The sequence below is a fragment of the Apium graveolens genome, chromosome 4 (genome assembly GCF_009905375.1).
Source record: "Apium graveolens cultivar Ventura chromosome 4, ASM990537v1, whole genome shotgun sequence".
Classification (NCBI taxonomy): Eukaryota; Viridiplantae; Streptophyta; class Magnoliopsida; order Apiales; family Apiaceae; genus Apium; species Apium graveolens.
Genome location: NC_133650.1, coordinates 246,861,676 through 246,884,101, shown reverse-complemented (window position 1 = coordinate 246,884,101; position 22,426 = coordinate 246,861,676). Strand labels below are relative to the sequence as shown.

Here is a 22,426-nt window from a genome sequence, read left to right as displayed (position 1 = left end):
TTTAAAATTACAAAATTACCCATTTAAAATTATACTCAAAATCCTTATAATCTGATATTAGATCACGGAAGCAACCTTAAGTCCACTTTTCTCATTAAAATAATTATTGTGCACCAGTATTATCCAAGTTCACAAGTGTCAAAACATCATAAAGATACCAAATGAATTCAATAATATCCAAACAAACGAGTATCAAAATGATCAAATAGGCGTTATTCTCTTGAGCAATTGCAAATCCCGTTTTCTTTGGTGGTATTTTAATATCCTAATTTGTTACTATTAAACAAAAATTGTGGTTTTATATATGATTTCTTATAAATTAAGAATGTACTTGGATGAGACAAAAAAAGAATGTACTTGGTATTTTTCAAAGTAATATGAGAGCATTTCTAATATAGGTTGCCAAAGAGTTGTCAAATCTCATGGGGCATGACACACTTGGTTGTCAAACTATTGGACGTGTATGATTGTCAAGATGTTGCCTACCAAGGTTGTCAAAACTTGACAACTTTCTAAAATGGTTAAAATAAATATACAAATGCAAAAGTTTATATCAATAATATATTTTTTAATTTATGAGTCATTTACAATTTAATTTAAGGAACCACATAGGTAAAAATTAAAGGTTGCTAACTATTGGATTACAATATTGCCAAGTTGATATAAAATTGAATGAAAATAAAATATTAATATATATGATGATTTGGCAAAGTTGTCAACTAGCTTGACAACATTTTATTGGAGATGGTCTAAGAGAAAACCCAAACAGGACACATCTACTTGCAAGTAGAGCCGCCAAACTAACGGTATGTCTCGGCCCTATCGAAATTCGGCTCGCGTAAAATTCATGTAACTCGGCTCGTCATGTGCTGGTTCAAAATTCGGCACAAACCGTGAATCTAGACCGTGAATCTAGACGAACCGAATACGAACACAAATTTCTGAAACCGGAACCGGCCCGGAACCGGACCGGAACCGGACCGGAGCGGAACCGGACCGGAGCGGCCCGCCTAAACCGTTAACAAACTGATGGACTCAAATCGGCACGGCTCAGACTGCGGTTATTCGGCTCGACCCGCGAGTGTAGGTCACGCGCTTGCTATTCTGGTCTCCCCTCCTGCTCAATTAATTCAATCTCCATTTCCATGGCCCGCTTTCAATTTTTATCTTTCATAAGTTGCTTGTAGTTAGTGGTTGTTTAGCTCCCAAAAACAGAAGTTCTTCGTCTTTTGCTATCTCTTCTGAGTTTGCGTACACTTCACCAATTGAGCTGACTCTTTCGGGCTCTGAACTAGCATCATAATCATCTGGGTTTAACCGTGAAACTAGTGATTGTGCCAATGGTGTCGAGGTCTGAGAGGCATAAGCTATATCTACATGAAATTGTTTGAAATTTCTTTCTCGGCCCATTGTGTGTCAAGAACAGTAAACGAGAATGTTTGCTCATTTATCCCACTTGCTTCCATATTCTAATGCCACAACTTTATTTCTTCAAATGGGAGTACTTGAAAGTGTGCTCCGTCCCTTTTTTGGTATGTTTCAATGAAAAAGTCATTTATTTGGTATATCTGTTCAAAATATCCCATTTATGGTACAGAACGCCTGTACTTGTGGGAATCTCCCATTGACCCCCAGAACAAGTGGCGTTCTGGGGTCATTTTATTAAAAAAAAATTCTCTTTTTCCCGGAATGAACTTGTGTTATTGTGTTTTTGAAGGTAATAAAATTAGGTGAAGGGCTGTTTTTGGACTCCCATATTAAATAAATGGAAAATATTTTTAGTTAATTTTTTTTGTTGGCTTGCAATGTAAACCTATTTTATGTGTGTAATTTTTAAATTAAATAAAAAACCGTAAAAATAAGACTTTTCTAACTCCAAAAAGGGTGATGTGCAATGTGAGTGTAAATTTTTTAGGTGGAAGCATGTTTTGGCACGGGCGTATGTAAATAACCGTATAATTTTTGGGTTCCAATTTTTTTTTTGTGTTGTAATGTAAACCTATATTTTGGGCAATTTTTTTTTATTAAAAACTAATATCACTAACACTTTTGTAACTTCAAAAATGGTGTCTTGAGCGGCGAGTGCGTAATTGTCAAGCGAGGGCATGTTTGTGTACGGGCAAATTTAAATAACCGAAATTTTGTTGGGTCCATTTTTCTATTTTTTGGTAGGTATGTAAAATATATTTGTAGTGTATATGTTACATTTTATATTTTAATTTGAAGCTCGAGAAAGGGTGTCATGAGGGATAATGAATTAAAAAGTACATTGTAACGGAAAGTGGGATAATGAAAATGATAAAGTAGGAAGTACATTGCAACTGAAAAAGGGATAATGAAAGAACTCTCAAATTCTTTAGTCATCCGCAAGATTAACTACGTAATGATCAAAATCTTGATCTTCAATCTCATTAGATTTCTCATCATTTTCTTATACTGGTACAATGTAAAGGTCATTGTGCATTCTTACAGTAAACTCAATGACAAATATAATATTAATATGTTATCCAGAAACGCGAAAATCACTGAAAAAGTATTTCAGAAACGCAATAATCACTGAGAAAAGTGAGCACTGAAATCTTATCAGCAACAACAACCAACAACCAAATTGCAAATATGTGATTTGAGTTGTCATTGATGTTTTCCATACTACCTTTAATAAAGACTTTGAGTTGTCATATTTTCACATGATTTTGAAATGACTACTCGTTGTAGTGAAAGTAGGAAAAATGAAATGTCATTATGTAACAACTGTAGAGCGTGAATAAAGGTTGAAAGCAAACTGAGATTGTCATTAATAGTCCATTGCGTGTCTAAATTACTTTTATCAGTGGGTTGTATAGTCTATTACTGTCATTCAAAGTAGCTTCACAGTTGTTAGAACAAATGAAAATGCGAGTAGATAAGTATGGAGTTTAGTCTATTACTGATTTTCTGGTCATTCATTTTCATTCTGTATTCCTATTAGAAGTAACATGCATTCAACATCAATTATTTAGAAGTGACTAGTCACTATATGAAATACACTACAGCACGTGAATGATGAATTATTAGCAATTTGAATGTGTTATGAATAGTCTAATGCTTGGTTGCATTACTTTCATCAGTGACCTTTACTGTAGCAAGAAGATAAGGTATAGTGGATAGCCTGCAAAAAAATAGTGAAACAGTAATTGACATGACATAAAATTATGCAACACTGCATCTCATTACTGGGAAGCAAAAAGAGCTGTATCTTTGCACCTACTTTTATGTTATAAATAGAGTGTGTTATACCCCTTGTGATATTTAAATTCCATGATATAGTAACAACAACGTAATGAGTTATACCCCTGGTGATATTAACCGATCAATTGGTAGGAAATGGTTTTGTGATGACAATTTTAGGTACTCAATGGATCCGAATGAATGTTACGCGGGAAGTTCAATAATCACGATGCAGAGGGAATGTGAATGGCGTGTTGGATGTCTCAACAGTTGTATGGGCCAATGTGTCCAGGAAGGAGTGTGAATACCAAAATAACGCGCCATACATATATGGCGAGACACGCCTTATGAGCTGCAATTAGCATTATTTCGTGCTAGAGAGGAAGATAATCGAATGAGGATGCGCTTAAATCGTAAAGACCTACAAAGAAGAAGTAACTTTTGCAATCATCAGCCAGGTGGTGAACTAAAAAAATTAATGTGAAAAGCTGGAAGAACCACACAAGTCTTAAAGCACGACGCATATATGTCAAGGATTGGTGAAATTTCTCCCACCGCCCTACAATATCTTGCTACAATACCCATGGAGAGGTGGACACTTTCCCACGATAGTGGTGTTCGCTATGGTCAAACAACCACAAACATGTTTGAGGGCTTCAATGACAACATAAGGAGGGCTTGTTTTCTTCCAGTAACAGCAATGATGGAGTACCTCTTCTACAAGGCGGTCACAATTGTAGACAAATATCGAAACATAGTGGATGACGGTCTACAAGAGGGGCAACAGTTATGTGCACGTTCCGCCGCTATGTTAGCAAAAATTCGGAGGAAGGCAACAGGACATACATTTATTACTTTCCATCGTCTCCGCGGGATTATGAAAATACTAACACATCAGTACACAACTGCTAAGGGGACGGTAAAAGGAGGTAAAACCCATGTTGTCAACCTCAATAACCGTACGTGCACCAGTGGAAAATGGGCGACCCATCACATTTTGTGCTCCCATGCAATGGCAGGTTGTATAACACATGGATTGAGTTGGGAGCATTTCATCAAAAATTTCCATAAGAACCAAATAATGCAGGACTTGTACAGGCCAATAATTTATCCGTTGGAACCAACTGAATACTGGAACTACGACTTACCCGTACCTTGGCAGGGGTATGGAAAGTTAGTGCCGGAAGATTTCTTGAAAAAGCTAAAGAAAAAGCGCGGGGATAAGGGACAATCGGTGCGGATCCGAACGGAGATTGATGGTCCGCGGTATGGAAAGAAATGTAGTGTATGTAACCAAGAAGGTCACACCAAGCGTAGTAAGAAATGCCCAGGGCGCCCACACTGAAACACGTGATCTTGTTGTCAAACATATGTACTACTGCTATTACAAGGAGTCTACTGGTAATATGGTTCCGTTTCCTTGTTTTCCATTTCATTATTTACTTGTTCTATCATAATATTTTGGTTTCCAATGCTCATTGCATATTCATTTTATGTCTACATCTAACAGTTAACGTTTTTACATTTAACGTTATGACACCCTTTCTCGAATAAATAAAATTTTATATTTAATCATACAGGCTCAATTTTTTTTACATACCTACCAAATAATAGAAAAATGGACCTAAACAAATTTTCAGTTATTTAAATATGCCCGTGCACAAATTTGCCCCCCGCCGTGACAATTACACACTCGCCGCTCAAGACACATCTTCGAATTTACAAAAGTGTTGATCATATAAATTTTTAATTCAAAATTAAATTTTTCTTAAAATATAGGTTGACATTAAAACACAACAAAAAAATTTGAAACCCAAAAAATCTACGGTTATTTACATACGCACGTGCCAAAAAATACCCTCACCTAAAAATTTTGCACTCACATTGCACAACACCCTTTTTGGAGTTAGAAAAGTCTTATTTTTACGATTTTTTATTTAAATTAAAAATTATACACATAAAATAGGTTTACATTACAAGCCAACAAAAAAGAAACTAACTGAAAACATTTTCCATTTATTTAATATAGGAGTCCAAAAACAGCCCTTCACCTAATTTTATTTCCTTCAAAAACACACTAACACAAGTTCATTCCGGGAAAAAGAGAAAAAAAAATAATAATAAAATGACCCCAGAACGCCACTTCTTCTGGGGTCAATGGGAGATTCCCACTTGGGATTTTTTGAACAGATATACCAAATAAATGATTTTTTCATTGAAACATACCAAAAAAGGGACGGAGCCCTCGAAAGTGTGTTTGAGTATTATTATATTTACAATCATGTGAATGTGTGTTTGAGTATTATTTTATTTATAATCATGTGAATGTGACCGATAAAATGAACTTCAAAGACAAGTTTACTTTATGGGTCATGTTCCCTAACAATTATGTGTTATTTAAATTTTATTTAACATATTACTGCAGGGGTGTCGGATCTATATTTCAAGGATCTAGATTTAAGGAAAAAATTTTATCCGCGAAAAGGAGAAATGCCCTTCCGCGAAAAATATCCGCGGAAGGCTAAGAAAATTTCCTTAAATCTGGACCCTTGAAATAATGATTTAAAAATTCTGGAGCATTAGATATGACTTATATAACACACAATTTTTAGGGATTAGCACCCTTACTTTATAAAACAATTTTTTTTTTATTTGTGGTGTTGTATAGCCTGTGTTGGCGGCCACAGTAACATATTAAAAAAAAATACAATTCGTGTAATTGGCTCGGCAGCCTGTGGCCTAGCTCTTATTAATCGAGAGCCGTCTGCGGACTCATGTTTGTTGGACCAGCCCGGAACCGGCCCGGCTCGTCTTATTACACGTGCCGTCTGCGAGTTCACCGTTAACCAAACCGGTTCGTCCAAAATTTGGCAAGTACGCTCGTGTGGCCAGCTCTTTGCAAGTTGTAAGTTATGTTTTTTGAATTTCTTTCTTCAGACTTGAACTAAAAGCCCTTGTCAGAAAATAGAAAGCAACAATGTCTGATTATTCAGACTCTCCTTATTTTATTAACTCTCACTTGCACCAATCTCTCATTTCTAACTCTAATCGAATTATCATTACTCTTCCTCATGATTGTACTAGCATCTATTACCTAGACTTTGATTTATATAATACAGCTGTTACTTTTGTTAATCACCCCTTTCAACATTCCGGTGCTCATTTCATTGGTTATTGTAATGGTTTGATTGCCCTTTTAACTTCTACACGTCCTGACAACTGTGTTTATGAATATTTTGTCCCTCCTGACCCTCCTAGTCTTAATCTTCTTTTCGTTAACCCTGCCACTCGAAACCACAAATTGTTGCCTGTTTCCCCAATTCAGTATCCTGCTTGTTATTCGAAACTAAAACTAAGTGTGAGTTTGTCAGTTATGGTTTCGAATATGATTCTGTTTGTGATGATTATAAAGTCGTGCGTATTGCTCAGTTTCCCAATGTGGTTCATAATGATGTTAGGATTTATAGTCTCAAGTTAAATGAGTGGAGAATGGGGAAAGATTTTCCTTATCGTCTTTCTTGTAATTCACATGGGGGTTTTTTGTTGGTGGTGCCTTGCATTGGTTAGTGATTATGCCTGGTAAAAAAAGGTTACCATGATTGTTTCGTTTGATCTTGGGACTGAAGAATATGGTTTAGTTCCCGGGCCTTTGATCTATAATGTGAAAAATATTAGCATTCTTAGAGAACTAGGAGGCAAACTTAGTTTGCAATGCAACTTCGACTTGAAGCACTTCGACGTATGCGTGATGGAGGGTTATGGTGTGAGTAGATCATGGACTAAGATACTTTCTGTTGTGCAGAATGTTGATGTTCAGTTTCTGAATCTGAGAGCTATGGCATATTCGTATGATGGTAAGAATATCCTTGTAAGTGAAGATGCTGGACAGCTCTTTTGGTATGACCTTGACCTCGAAGTCATCCACAAAATAAGGCATCCTGTCATTCCTGAGTTTTGGAAAGCGATGTATCTGTGGAAAGCCTTGTTAAGCTCAACTGCGGTTCTAGTACTGAGACTACCTACGCAGGTTCTAAGAAAAACAAAAAAGAGGTACAACTTTTCTTATTATCTACTGTATAACGTGTTTGTCTTAACCGTATCTAATCAGAGTCTACTCAACAATGAATTGTTGTGCTCAGCAAATTTATGTTCAATGTGGTATGTTTTCTTAACTTGTTCAATTTGCATTGCGGTATAGGCGAAATGTGCATTCACTATGGCTGATGCGCTTTAATTTTACTTGATTGCTAACAACATTGCCTTCAGCAGAATGGATGACTTTCCGTCGGAAGGATTCAATCTCGTACTTTAGCCAGTTGGATAAGATATACATGACTCAAATGCTGGAAAATGGTGCGTTAGTTCTCTAAGCTAAGATCTTTAACTCCTACTGTATCACTTACATAAGATTAATATGAGGTAATTTGTATTTTCATTTTTTCAGAAATACTGTACTAGCTTTGTATGACAACTTGTGAAATAGTGGTGATTGTATAATAACATGATAGATCATGAAACTTTTTCTTGGTTAAGTCCTAAATGCTCGCTGCCTGGTAGGACACTGATAATGATAATGTTCTGCTCATTTTGTGTTATTCTAACACCAGAAATTTTTAATTATAACAGTATGAACAAGTCGCACAGAAATTCTGAATCGCAAGAATTTATTATTCATTAGACTCTAAAAGTAGTTGCAAATTGTTATAGAGGATTGTTTCTAGGTATTTGCTTATGAGAGGGTAAAATTCAGTTAATATACTAGGTCAAGCGGAATTGGAATAATTACATTGTTTTGGCTCTGGCATGATGCATACCCGGATAAAAATCACATTGTTGTTGGAGTGCCCTTGAATTTTTCCAAATTTTCTTCTTGATATTACAGATTTATAATTACCCTTGTCGTGTTGGGTCTATAAGTCCTAAGCATTAGAAACTATCGATATTTTGATGAAAATATATATTCCTTTTAAGATTTGTCTTAGGACCATGAATCGTCATAAATATGTTTATTAATCTTAAAACTATGTTGGTTTAAATTTCATAAGATAATAGCAAGTATCAGATGTAACAGTGAAGATGTCGATACTTTCAGTCTTTAATCAGAATGCTGCTCTCTTTTGAAGCTTTTTGCGAGTACATTAATGACACTTGTATATAGGCCTGATAGATCGTAAATGGGGAGAGATTCGCGCACTAATAATTTTAAATCCCATTGACTTTCCATGATAATTTAGTGTGTCCATCAAGTGCCTAGTTATTCCCTGCTGCCTACACTTCAGCATTTGGTTACTGATATATAACACAGTTCTTTGGTTTAACAAGGTGCGTTATGAATATTATATTTACAGGATCAATGAAAACTGTTCAAGGGTGTAGTTTTTTTGGTCTTACGAAGGGAAGTTAGAGCATCAAAATGGCAGACTAAGATGATTGATGTATTCAAATTGTTTCTTTTTCTGCTGCTATTGTTTGTACTCAAGATTCAACGGGTTTGTTATTGTGTCAAGGCTCTACTTTAAACACCCCTTTCCTTTAGCGTATCTTGTTGGCAGAAACCCTAGTTGCAAAATACAGAAAGCGAGGCGCCTTCAGTTTCCAGCAAGCAAGCAAACAATGTCGGATCTGATTCCACCCCATTTACTCTCTAACATCTTGTCACGCCTGGATGTGAAATCTCTACTGCGATCCAGATGTGTATCCAAGCCTGTTTGCTCTTTAATCGATTCTTCTCATTTCATTAACTCTCATCCCCGTAGATCTCTCATTTCCAACACAAATCGCACTATTATAACTGCTTTTGTTGATTGTACTTGCATCCATTACCTTGACTTTGATTTAAGTAACACTTCTCCTACTTTTATCAACCACCCTTGTAAACACTCTGGTGCTCATTTTCTTGCTTCTTGTAATGGCTTGTTCTTGCTGTTAACTGCTACTTGTCCTGAGAACTGTGTTATTTAGTCTGTTGTCCTACCTGACCCGCCTAATCTTAATCTTGCTTTGGTTAACCCCGCCACTCGAAACTGTAAGTTGTTGCCTGTTTCACCTATTGAGTATCCTGCTTGTTATTCCAAGACTAAGTGTGACTTTATTACTTACGGGTTCGGGTATGATTCTGTTCATGATGATTATAATGTGGTCCGGATTGCTCAGTTCCCTGATGTGAAAATGAACGAGGTTAAGATTTATAGTCTTAAGTTTAATGAGTGAAGAAGAGGGGATGATTTTCCGTATCGTCTTGGTTGTACCACACAGGCTGTGTATCATAATGATGCCTTGCTTTGGATGGCTGCAATCCCTACCCAGTTTGGGTTTGACCTCCCCACTTCTGTAGCTTTCGATCTTGCAACTGAAGAATATTGTTTAATTCCAAAGTCTCCCTACTCCGGTTTCTCGGAATTTATGGAGATTCTCACAGTTTTAGGAGGGAAACTTTGTATAAATTGCAACTATGATATGAGACACATCGACATGTGGGTGATGGAGAGTTATGGTGTGGGCGAATCGTGGACCAAGATACTTAAGATTGTGCAGAATGTTGATCTTCAGTTTATGCAACTGAAGCCTCTGGCTTATTCAAACAATGGTAAGAAAGTCTTCCCACTGAAAGATGCTGGAGAGCTTATTTGGTACGACCTTGAACTGAAAGTCATCAATATGGAAAGCAATCCTGTCATTCCCGACTTTTGGAGAGCTTATGTATCTCTGGAAAGCCTTGCTAAGCTCATGAGTGGTCCTAGCAACGGTATGCCGCAGGTTCGAAATAAACCTAAAAAGAGGTACAATTTTTCTTTATATTCCTTGTATCACTTCTTTAGTTATATGTAAACTGTATCTAACTTTGGCTTTTTAGCAATGCGTTGTTGTACTTGAAAAATTATCAATGTTCAATATGCATTGACTATAACTAACACTCTCTACTTTCACTTGATAACAAACATCGTCTTTAGCAAACTTGATGACTTTCTGTCCAAGGGATTCAAACTGGTGCTTTAGTCAGCGAGATACCTTATCCAGAACTAGTGCACGAAGATGATGCGTAAGGTTTGTAAAACCTTTACTGTATTCAGTTCTGTTACATTTATTATGTAAGATTAGTATAAGGTCATTTCTGTTTTGTCTATATATGAATAGAGTACTGAATTTGTATGACAACTTGTAAACACGAGAGTACTGTTTGTAAAATTTTATGGTAAATAATGGAACTTATAAAGGCCAAGTTCTAAAGTAAATTATAGTGATACCGGGAGAAGTATTATATTATTGTTGGAGTGCCCTGAATTTGGCCAAAGGTTCATTTTTAATTCTTCTATAATCAGCTTAAGTTAGCAGAATTAGGTTCATTTATAAGAACTCTATATACAATCATTGTCATTTTTAGGTCTAAAAGATGGAATCCATTAAAAGCTACTCAAACTAGGGACACTGATTTGCAAATTTAACTCTTTGTACGTTCTAACTTTTACCTAATGAGGTTTAAATTCTACTTCTACCAATATTACATCTTGATGACTTCCTATGAAAATTTGCTGTCTAAATCGAGTGCATATCAGTCAATTTTTTCTTTAAAACAAGGAATTGTGAATACTACTATTTGCAGGATTGATGAGAACTGTTCTGGATAGGTTTTTGGTTGTACCAGGGGAAGCTGGAGCAGCAAGAGTGGAAGTATAAGATAGTTTGAACTATTTTAATAGTTTCTTTTTCTGTTGCTTTGGTTATTACCCAGGATTCTGTCATTTTGTTGTTATGGTTTATGAATTGTAGTCGATAACCTCTCTATTGTGTTTTGATTATTATTGTGTGTGATATGGATTTTGTCATCGAGCTATTGTTTTGACAATGAATATTTCTGGCTGATCTTGGTATGTTAAATTTTATATGTAGTACATGTTTTTTAACTTGTTAATTTACAATCACATTTTAAAAACTCATGGCAAAGTTAGCATTACAAACTTCACATGATTTAGAAGTCAGTGAATATTATTGCCGACATTTTCTTCCCAAGTTTCATTTTTATTTACCAAGTTTCATGTTTTCATTAAATATTTTGCTAAGGTATTAGAAATTGTCAGATTTGTCAAACCTTCCGGGTATATATTAGTCTTATCCACTCTCCCAAGTAAAATGCGCTGGTGATGTTACAAGAGCATAGATATTCTATTTCCACAAGTGCTCTGGTTGCCGGATAAGTGAACATGTTACTAGGAGGCATATGTGACTAGATGTCTAGATTTGTCATGACTACTCCCATCTTGCTGTTTAATTGAAATTTTGAACTGCGACAACTTGCAAGTTCCAACTGAGGCTGAAAGTTTTGGTCGCAACCTCTTAACACAGGAAGCTCTCTTGTCCTGATCGCGACGACAATTTCAATGACCGAGACTCCCTCGGAGTCAATATCCTCTTCTCTGTCAATTCATTTCTTTGTCAGCTCTTCTCTGCCAATTGAAATCCTAAAAAGGCCTCTTATGTTATGGTCCATGATTCTTGGCAGCTGTAATTATGGTACAAATTTATGCCCCCTTCTTCGATCCTACCCAGATCATCTCCAGATTGGTACACATTCAGTGACCGGAATCAGAGCCACTGTTGTGGGAAGAGAGTTAAAAATACAATCTTGTGGATGCTTGTACCGTGTACAAGCTACAAAAGCTCACTGCACAACTACTGTCATTAGTAAGAATAAAAAATACGCAACATAATACCGAATATGAGTTGAGATTTATAAATCACAAGTTTTTGAAATCATTTCTAGAAATCCTCATTGCAAAATTCCATAGACACAATATCAGCAACCAGAAAAAATATATCAAATTAGAATTGATCATTCAATATATACCAACAATCAGCTAATTTAAATGTCTACACGTCTACTCAAACATTCACCATCTTATTACAGGAAAGCCCATTAAGTAGCACACAATCCTAAGATCCTCAACCGACGAAGAACTAGTCGATGGATTTAGAACTTGTTTCAATTACCGAGAACTCCACAACACTTTCCACTGGTTCTGTTTTGTGACACTTATCTCTGCATACGAGCAATTCAAGCAAGTGAAGCACCATGACCAATCTCATATTCATTCATAATATTAACTTGATTCAACACTTAATCAAACATTCAAATCACAGTTCTGTTGTAACTTACAGAACCAAAGGTACTTGAAACGAAATTTTAAAAAATTGCAACATAAACCAATAATTCCATATATGGAAATCAAATAATAATGAGTTGGTAACCCTCACTAAGCTTGCCAAAACTCAAAAGTAAAAAGCATAAAAGCTAAAGCCCCTTGTAGAGGCGCCGTTTGTATTTTTTGCAGCAACAAGCAACAATGTCTGATTTATTTCCACCTCATTTGTTGTGCAACATCTTCTCACGCCTGCCTGTTAAATCTCTACTAACTTTCAGGTGTGTTTCCAAGCCTGTTTGTGCTTTAATCGATTCTCCACATTTCATTAAAACCCACTTGCAACAATCTCTCGTTTCTAACTCTAATCGAACTATTATTACTGCTTCTATTCATGGTTCTGATATCTATTACACTGACTTTGATCTTAATAATGCATTTGCAACTTTTATCAATCACCCCTTTACTCACTCTGGGGCTCATTTTATTGCTTCTTGTAATGGCTTAATTTTGCTGTTAACTGCTAAGGGTAGTTGTGTTTTCGAAACACTTTCCCCGCCTGACCCACCTAACCTAGACCTTGTTTTGGTGAACCCTGCTACTCGAACGCATAAGTTGTTACCGGTTTCCCCTATTGAGTATCCTGTTTATTATTCGGGGACTGAGTGTGAGTTTGTCAGTTATGGTTTCGGGTATGATTCTGTTTGCGATGATTATAAAGTCGTGCGTATTGCTCAGTTCCCTGATTTGGTTAAGAATGAGGTTAAGGTTTTTAGTTTGAAGAAAATTGTTTGGAGAAGGGTTCAAGATTTTCCTTATGTTCTTTATGCTACTGCACAAGGGGTGTTTCTTGATGGTGTTTTACATTGGTTAGCGACTAAGCGATCTAAGACTGAGGCTGTGGTAATTGCTTCGTTTGATTTAGGAACTGAGAAGTATGGTTCGCTTCCTCATCCTCGGTACTCTGATATGTCGGATTTTGTGGCAGCTCTTGGAGTTCTAGGTGGGAAACTGTGTTTGAGTTGCGACTATGATATGAGGTACATTGATTTATGGGTGATGGAGAAATATGGTGTGAAGAAGTCATGGATCAAGATATTTTCTGTTGATCAGAATGTTGGTATTCGGTTTGTGCAACTGAAACCTATGGCATATTCAGACAGTGGCAAGGAAGTCCTTCTACGGCAAGATGCTGGACATATAATTTGGTATGACTTTAAACTAAAGAAGATCAGCAAAAAATTTGTCATTCCTAATTTTTGGAAAGCACATGTTTCTTTGGAAAGTCTTGTTAAGCTCAATTGTGGGGATAGTACTGATATGCCAACAGTTAAAAGGAAAACTAAAAAGAGGTACATCTTTTTTTTCTATTCCATGTATTACTTCTTTATCAGAACTACACTAACCTTAGCAATGGATTGTTTTGTTCATGAATTGGAGAGGCTTGGAAAATTAAATTGTTGTGCTATTTACATTTCCCAAGTTAGATGGTCTGTTGATATACTGTTTTCCTGTAAATATGTATATGTTTACGCCTTTACTGAGTGCATTACCTTTTGGATACTGAGTTCATTAACTATGACTAACACACTTTAATTTCACTTGATTGCTAACAATGTTGTCTTCAGTCGTCAACGGGATGATTTTCTGTCCAAGGCATTTAACCTGAAGCTTTAGTCAACTGGATAAGACACAAGTGCAGGAAGATGATGCGTAAGTTTCATAAATTGTTTATCTTGCATTTCAGAGTTACATTAATAAGATATATTAGGTAACTCGATATTGTACACTGTAATGCCTTGTATGAAATTTCAGGAAGGATCATACCAACACTGCTTTTACAACTAGACTGTAAATCTTCAACTAGTATGGTAACATCCTACATATACTTGTAATATCCGAATCATCGAATACCAACAAGTATAAATATAAAAATATGAATAAATTACACATACATTTTAAATTATAAATTTTACTTGACAATAAGTCTACTTTGGAATTTTAGAGTATGATTTACACATCTGAACACGAGGTTCGTAAATGTTGATTGGACAATAACTCTAGTTTACTGCTGATATGATATGTTTATTACACATGAAACCTTCAAACGTTGTGAACAAATTAAATTGTTGAAAATTGTTTAATAAATAATTGGTATTGGGGGTTAGCATGTGAGAGGCTATAAGCTAGCTTATATATCGGACGTGGCTTGGATGATTACATGAATGCTGATTTGGCTCTGTAATGTGATATGCACTTGAAGAAGTGTTCAATAATTGTTGGAATGTATTTTGCCAAAAGTTTTTGTTAATACTGTCTTTAATCAGCTCAAGAATAATTAGGCGAGTGTATGAGAATTTATGAAAACCCTCGTCATTTAAGGTCTACAAGATAAAGTCATTATAAACTTTATACTATTCTTATGAAAATTACAAATCTTCATATGATCTGTCTTTTGGGGGAAGAGTTACAGAATCCATGCAGAATCATGAATAATCATACTAGATGTATTATTAGTTTCGAAGTCTTGTTGGTTAAGATATCATTACGTGTTTGCAATGAAGAATGAATAATGCTGAGAGACTAAAAATGAAATGCAAGTTTAGAGTTTATGTTAGTGAACTGCGAACTTATGAATGCTTGTATATAGTTCTAGACGAGGTTTGCATTCCAGTACTAACAATTACCTCTGATTGACTTATGATGGTAATTTACTGCATACATTGAGTGCATAGTCAACCCCTGGTGCCTACACTCAAGTAGTGAATATATAGCAGTTCTTTACTTTGACAAGTAATCATTGTATATATTTCAATTCGCAGGCTCAGTAATAGCTGTTTTGGGCTAGAATTTTGGTTGTACTCAAGAAAAGATTGAGCAACAAAAGTGGAATGTCCAGATGATCTGATGTAATCTAAATGTTTCATTTTCTGCTGCTTTTTGTGTTGTATTCTGCTGCACAGACTCCAGTCAATAAACCTATCTATTTTGGTGTCAATTATTATGGTGTTTGTGACATTATGGGTTCTGTTATTGAACTATTAATTGGAGAATGAATATATCAAGTCTGACATTGTTATGTTTGTTTTAAACTAAGATCGGGTAGTGTAGGCTACCATAAATTACACAATCAAGCATATTGGTAAAGACTACTGCTATCTAGTGTTTTGCATCATTCTTATTTGCTAAGCTGTTGTGCATCATTTTATCTAATCTTTTGCTAAGCTCCTGATATTTGGTCCTCACTTTTCCTACTACTGGTCAAACATTAGGTTTAATCTTCATCAATAAAGTTGATATAAGTGGGTGATGTTATAGGCTCATCAACAAGCTGGTAAGAACAGTAGCCATGACTTAACATATCACAAAATAAAGGCAGATCACTTCAAAACGCCTGGCAAAGAGAAAGGTGATGTGCATTGTATGCCGGACTCTTCATAAATTCATGGATTCTTGATAGCTGCTGCTTACTTTATTGAGTAAATAACTCTTCAGTTAATATACTTGATAACATTGTTTAGATTAACTGATTCAGTCAATCAGTTAATTTGTTAATCAGTTAATTTACTTGATATCAGACATTCTTGATATGCATCTAATTCAGTCAATCAGTTAATTTGTTTACTTGATAACAATGTTTAGATTAACTGATGGACAAGTTAATTACTTCACTGGAGCCTTTTCTTCATTCCTTGTGTCATACTACTAATATACAGGAGATTATATAACTGATTCTTAGTAACATTCTTCCAATCTACACTTGTTTAAGAAATCAATTGAACGGGGTCTAGAATATGGATTAAAATGACAGTTTTAACTTGTAAAGTCCAGGAACTACTGCAATGCGCGGCGATTATGCTTTCTCTTCTTGCCAACAGAGAAGTAAGAGGAGGCTCGACTCTACCGTTTCCCAAATCTTACAAGATCTAACTGCACTTTATGGCGATCAAGATAGATCTTCTTAGTGAATTCCCAACCTTTATTGTTTACGCTATCAGGGTCGCTCAAAACAGGATCATTTTTGTCATAGTCCTCATATAATGAACTCTCTTTAGGGTTATACCTTGCATGAACATTAATGTTCTATAAAGTGATGGTTGAAATATTTCGCAACTTGTATATAATATTTTTACTGGTAATGGAGTATGACTCTTAGGCAAGACAGTAGGCCATCGAACCTTGAATAGTTTTCCTTTTTTCCGTTTGCAAGTTCATGTTCCTTATTATTCTACTCAGTAATGGAACCCCTAGGCAAGACGTTAGGTCATCAAACCTTTTTAGATGAAAAAAGAAACAAGGAACTTGGAGACTCATAGACGTTGTCGTTAAAGAAGAAATCGATATGATTTTTCATTTTCTAGCATCATAACTATATGTAAAAATAATAATATACAGAACTCTGGAACAAATTAATGAAAGCAATTCTGAGAAGATATGGCATATGATTGAGATATGATCATAGCCATAAATAAAATGGCACCCCAGTGGAAGCTAACCAGGACTGACCAGCTATAAGCTTGGCGGCTGTGAACTTAGATGCCTCATTTGCACTGGTAATAACATGGTACCCACGCCACCTGACCCTTTTGCTGGTTATGGCCCCTGGTCCGAAATTCCTATACTCCCCGTAGTATAAAGTATTCCAAGCAAAATTAGATTCTTGCCATGCTAACCATCCTTGTGGATTCACTAAGCTGTCAATGTAGGAATTCATCACAACCGTTCTCGAATACTGCTGCCATGGACGTCCTAGGTATGTATTGAATTTGCCTACTACTGGTCTCAGGTCGGGTGCAGCCGTGATACGTGAATTATGAATTGAAATACCAGTGTTCTGGTATGGATCGGCCCGTCCTTGAGCTGTGATGACATTTATCTGGCCATGTAACGGTCTTCGGACGCTGATAATGCAATTCTGAAACACAGCCGCTGCATTTCCAAAAATGAAGTCTATGGTCCCGTAGATATAACATGACTTGTAAAATTGGCGTTGTGCGAGTACAAAAAGAGTGTCTTGGTATCCTTCGAAGGCACAAGAGTAATATACGGAGAGATCGGATGCAGAGCGAAGTGCCACGGCTTGGCCCTTATGCGGTCCAGCTGTGTTACGGAATGTGATGCTGCGTGCAATAAAGCCAACTCCATCGATCCCTGATGTATTATACACAGGCATATCAGATTAGAAACTATAAGTCAATTCTTATAGATCATAAATGCTCATTTTTGTAAGACTTAAAGAATATATTATTAGTGTGAGGTCAACAGTTAGTTGCAAGAAGAGACCCGAGTTCAGCGGTGTCGGCATAGGATGATACATGTTACAGTACTCTGTCAGACTTAAATTTGAGCAACTGAAGAGGAATATTTAAAAATTGCCAAATGGAATTGTACATCACACGATCTTATCATTTCAATAACTAGAGATTAAAATAAAAATTAAGGATCAGAGAACAGCCTAGTGACTATGTTGTTCTGCCAATGTTTAAATGAACGCAGCTTCCCTGTAATTATGTTCTTGAGACACTAATGACTCCTATTTAAGTATAGTTCGCCCTTTTCATTGATTTATTTGGCGTTTTTGCAAGGCCGTGATTTAATTAATTTCACACATCACCACGTCTACAGAAGCGTATAAACTTGCTTTAGCTTCACTTCTCTACTTGACTGGAACTATAGTTAAGCAATTCTTTAATATGAAATCGAGTCTATATTTTAACGGCTATAGCTTTCAAATAATATCAATTTCAACTAGCTGTTTCTAAAACCCGATCATCAAATGTAGTATGAAACTTGAAATCTCAAATTCCGGTTTTCAAACTTTCTATGGCGTGGCATAAATATAGACGCCTACTCAATGACTCAACAACACATTACACATTTATAAAGAGATTTTAAAATTTTGTTTTATCGCACTCCCTAAATTTCTGCTATAGACATATACCAAACAACAAAAAGGACCTTCTAAGTGATTAATTATGAATGCCAAATTGCTACAACTTCTACCAGGCTAAAAATATATCAAGTGGAGAAAGAGAGAGCTAGTTTAATTACCTGCGGTTGCAGAACTGTAGGTTGTAAATCCCGAACCTACACTTCTGCTCCCAGTGATTATTGTGTATCTCATGCCGTCACCAACCAACATAATCTTACTTAGTGTATTAGCAACTACAATATTTTCCCTGTAAACACCTCTCTTTACATATATAATGAACCTTGCATTTCTTTTCTTCACTCTTGCTGCGTGGTTTATAGCAGCTTGAACAGAACTAAACTTCCCTGACCCGTCTTTGGCCACAACCACATTTGCCCTCGACGCCCATGATCTCCTCTGCAAGAGCTTCCGCTCTCTCTTATAAACCCAACTCGGAAAATCCGCATCTCCATCATTTTCTTCCTGTTTCTCATCAGCTGAAGGAGCTCCATTAATTGCCAGACTGTTACTAATCAGCTCTGAGACATTATTTGAGACAATGGGAGCTATGAATTTGGTAACGTTTAGCTCTACAGAACCAGATCGACACACCTCAATATTTGTTAAGGCAGCACTCAGCCAAGTCTGCGCATCAAAATTAAAAGAAATGCTTGTGTTGCTTTTCAGAGCTTCGAGTGTTTGGTTGAGTTGGTAAACTGTGTTCTGGAATAATGTGTTGCAATCAATCCATGCTGCTCTTCTTCTTTTGCTGTCACACCGATCTTGGAGTCTATCAGTGCCATATTGCTCTTCCAGAGCTTTTTCGAGAGCTACTCCAACCATTATTCTTCTGAAATCACTGCTGTCTTTTGGTTCGAACTGTTGATCATGGCTCAAGTAATACTTGCATGGCTCCGGATGAGGCGTAGTTTCACACCAAGAGTTGATATTACGTATTGCTTCGTCCGATAAAACTAAGGCTCGGGAAATATTGATGCAACAAAAAAGTATGTGTATAAATGATAATATTAATATCTTAGTAGCCATGAAGGAAGATGTAATGTTTGTATCTCCCTTCCGGTTTCTTTCTGGGATCGGATGAAAATTTGAAAAATTGTTTCTTGGGTCATTAAGGATCGGAATTATGATCTGCTAAGTTCCTCTTTATAAACAAAAATATACAAGTGCATAGATTGATAAGTTAGATTGACAGTTGGCTTGAAATGTGAAATATTGGGCGCTTGTCAGATTTGAAAGTGAAGTCAACAAGGTTTATAAGTGCTCCATAACACATAATGCAAATCTATAAGTAAGTTTCTAATTATTCAACCAACTTTCTATAGTTTATATTTATTCTATAAGATCCTTCTTATGCGGATCACTCCACTACACAGAGAAGATTGATTGGAAACAGTTATTGGGAAGATGCCTTCTCTGGTTTAATGCTGACCAAATGTTTAGTGTTTTGAGCTTATATATTATAGTAGCATGAGTTCACCATGAATTGGTGATCATGTGCCCAGCCGCGCAGGAGAATTGATTATACATTAGATTATCGATTTGCTTTAGAATAAAAAATTTACTTGAGAATGTCTATTTGCTAGAGAATTATGTTAAGTTCATTTTAAAATTTTATTGCAAAGTTTATAACACCAGTCAGGGCCTCGAGGCTAAGCAAGAAAGGAACATGTTACAATAAATGAAATTAAAATAGAGTAAATATTAAACACCCCAAGAATAAGAACATGTTACGATAAATGAAATCAAAATAGAGTAAATATTAAACACCCCAAAAAAGATCCAAAAATGTTTCTGGATGGCCCGTGATAATTTTGACATTTATGGAATTTATATTAATAGATAGGGGCTATCCATTTCATGATATAACAATTGATAATACAATTACAATTCAACATTTAAGAATGATTTCACGGACACTTTTTGTCAAGAAATCAATCAATCCATCTAAAATTTCAATGTATTACGAATTTGGGTTACCATGATCATATCTTATATCTTAATATCTCCTCACTCGAAAACCCGTTCACTCGGATTTGAGGAGTGAATCACTAGATGTTTCATACCCTTCTTTTGGGCCTAACGCACGATCAATTATCAGGTGGAGATCTTGTTCCATTTTTGGCCGCCCACCATAATATACATTTTTTCAATTACTTGGCGGGGATCTCATCCCATTTCTAAAATGAAAAATATTAGTACTCTAATACTTTTCCTCGCTCGAATTCTCATTTATGGGTCGAAAAGTGGATCACAGGCGCCCATCATTGGGAATTAATTTACACTTCGTGTCACGATAAATTAGAAGAATATTGGGGTGGCAGGGAGTCGAACTCGAGTCCTCCCCCCAGCTTGAGCTCTAATACCATATCCAGTAACTAGTCGCTCTAAAATCTCAAGGTGTAAGGACTTACCAGGATCATATCCCATATCTTAACACTTTTGGTGACTCTAGTATTAATCATCAAAATAATGTTATCAGATCAATTGGATCGAAATTGATAGAAAATAATCCTATAGAATGGGACCGAAAGAGCATTTATGATTTACAGTCCCACATCGATAAAATTTGAGACTTATGTTCAGTTTACAAGGTAATATACTACTAGTATGTGCACCAACAAATCATGATTTTTTAGGGGTCTGTGGTGGGCTTGTTGTTTACCCATGTTATATAGTTGTATTTGGGACAGTAGGCTTCGACTTATCTCGGACTCAAAATCGGGACTTGACCAAGTTTTCGAAAAGGCTTGGAATTTGACCCGGATTGTCAAATATGGTGCCAGAGCTGACTCTCAAAAGCTTGATTCGTCAAGTTGCCGGAGATGGGGACACGAAGTGGTATCATCCCACAATGGACAGAGATCCGGAGGTGGTGACACTATGCTTGCCGGTATTATCCCACAATAGCTAGATATGCACGATCTTGGTCTTATGAGCTGTCTGTTCGGGCCTGGCGAGGAAGTCAAGAGTTTGAGTGGGGGAGTTTGTACCACCTCAGTCCCACATCGATAATATTTGGGACTCCTGTTCAGTTTATATTGTAAACTAATACTAATATGTGCACTACTAATACTATGTGCACCAACAAATCATGATCTTTTGGGGGCTTGTGATGGGCTTGTTGTTTACCCAAGTTAGCTGCATTTGAGACATTAGGCTTCAGCTTATTTTGAAAAAAAGTAGATTGTGAGGTAAAAAGATAATAAGATTTGCATTACCATCTATATTTTCATTTAAGGAAGAAAAGCAAATGAAGATGGATGCATATTTCTTATACCTTTTTACCAAAACTTTCAGTTCAGAAATAAGAGTCAAAGTCAAACATGGAGAGAGGAAAATTAAAATAAATAATTAATATTACATATATGTATATATGTATATATATATATATATATAACACCAGGTAAAGATGAATGCAACGCTTTTATTTTCAAATGTAACACTAGGTAAAGTATTGCATTAAGGCCCTAAACAACACTAAATTGATAAAATGTAACACCGGACTATCATTTCATGAATGATATTTATAAGTATATAAGTTTTGATTATGTAATGATTTTGATATTTATAAATATTAAATTACACATTTTGACTATTATGACTATTTGTTATTTCCCAACAATACAACAAAAGAATTACAGAAGGGGGGTTGAATGGAATTATGGTTTCTTTTATCTTTTCTGAAAAACTCTTTATAGAATATACAACTGTATTTTTGAATAAGCAAGAATGCAGATAAAGCTTTTGAAGTATTATACTCACACAAAGTAAAAAAACACAATGTTTAAAAATATTCTGGTGGTTTTGTCTTTCCACCAGAGGTGTATATTTGAAGAAATCTCTGTGATGTAAATTGCACACAGCTGCTTACAAGTATTTTCTTTCAATTTTGAACTTGAGAGTATTTTCTACAGATACAGCTTGCTTAACTCTTGAGTTCTTACTTGTTATTCTAAATACTTGCTGCACTTGGTTTATATATTAAACCCAGTTTACATGTGCAATAAACAAGAATAAAATTCCTAACAGCTAGGTCCATGCACATGCTTCTTCATTTCTCTATCCAATGCAATTCAAGTAAGATATAACATCTTTGAACGACCTTGTTTTGCATGAAAATGAAAATGCTTCACTTTTTTCTAAAACCTGTAAG

At 35.8% G+C, this 22,426-nt stretch overlaps 3 protein-coding genes across 4 annotated transcripts; 2 read left to right on the top strand and 1 right to left on the bottom strand.

The window, feature by feature from the left end:
- The first annotated feature begins 5,921 nt into the window (after positions 1–5,921).
- Positions 5,922–11,059, top strand: LOC141720777 (F-box protein CPR1-like). 2 transcript variants are annotated; one of them, XM_074523385.1, is made up of 5 exons: positions 5,922–6,112; positions 7,010–7,560; positions 8,556–9,986; positions 10,158–10,251; positions 10,808–11,059. In XM_074523385.1, the coding sequence occupies exons 3-4, from the start codon at positions 9,493–9,495 to the stop codon at positions 10,201–10,203; spliced, it is 540 nt and encodes a 179-aa protein (XP_074379486.1). In that variant the 5' UTR covers positions 5,922–6,112; positions 7,010–7,560; positions 8,556–9,492; the 3' UTR covers positions 10,204–10,251; positions 10,808–11,059. The 2 variants fall into 2 exon arrangements, with proteins under 2 accessions (XP_074379486.1, XP_074379487.1); XM_074523386.1 differs by lacking the exon at positions 5,922–6,112 and having other exon boundaries at positions 6,133–7,257; positions 7,477–7,560.
- A 1,320-nt stretch (positions 11,060–12,379) lies between these two features.
- LOC141717089 (F-box protein CPR1-like) lies at positions 12,380–15,407 on the top strand. The gene is made up of 3 exons (XM_074519199.1): positions 12,380–13,693; positions 13,970–14,054; positions 15,164–15,407. The coding sequence occupies exons 1-2, from the start codon at positions 12,546–12,548 to the stop codon at positions 14,016–14,018; spliced, it is 1,197 nt and encodes a 398-aa protein (XP_074375300.1). The 5' UTR covers positions 12,380–12,545; the 3' UTR covers positions 14,019–14,054; positions 15,164–15,407.
- Positions 15,408–16,789: 1,382 nt separating this feature from the next.
- LOC141717088 (putative pectinesterase/pectinesterase inhibitor 59) lies at positions 16,790–19,333 on the bottom strand. The gene is made up of 2 exons (XM_074519198.1): positions 18,393–19,333; positions 16,790–17,492 (listed from the first exon to the last, which is right to left on the bottom strand). The coding sequence occupies exons 1-2, from the start codon at positions 19,297–19,299 to the stop codon at positions 16,798–16,800; spliced, it is 1,602 nt and encodes a 533-aa protein (XP_074375299.1). The 5' UTR covers positions 19,300–19,333; the 3' UTR covers positions 16,790–16,797.
- Positions 19,334–22,426: the final 3,093 nt, after the last annotated feature.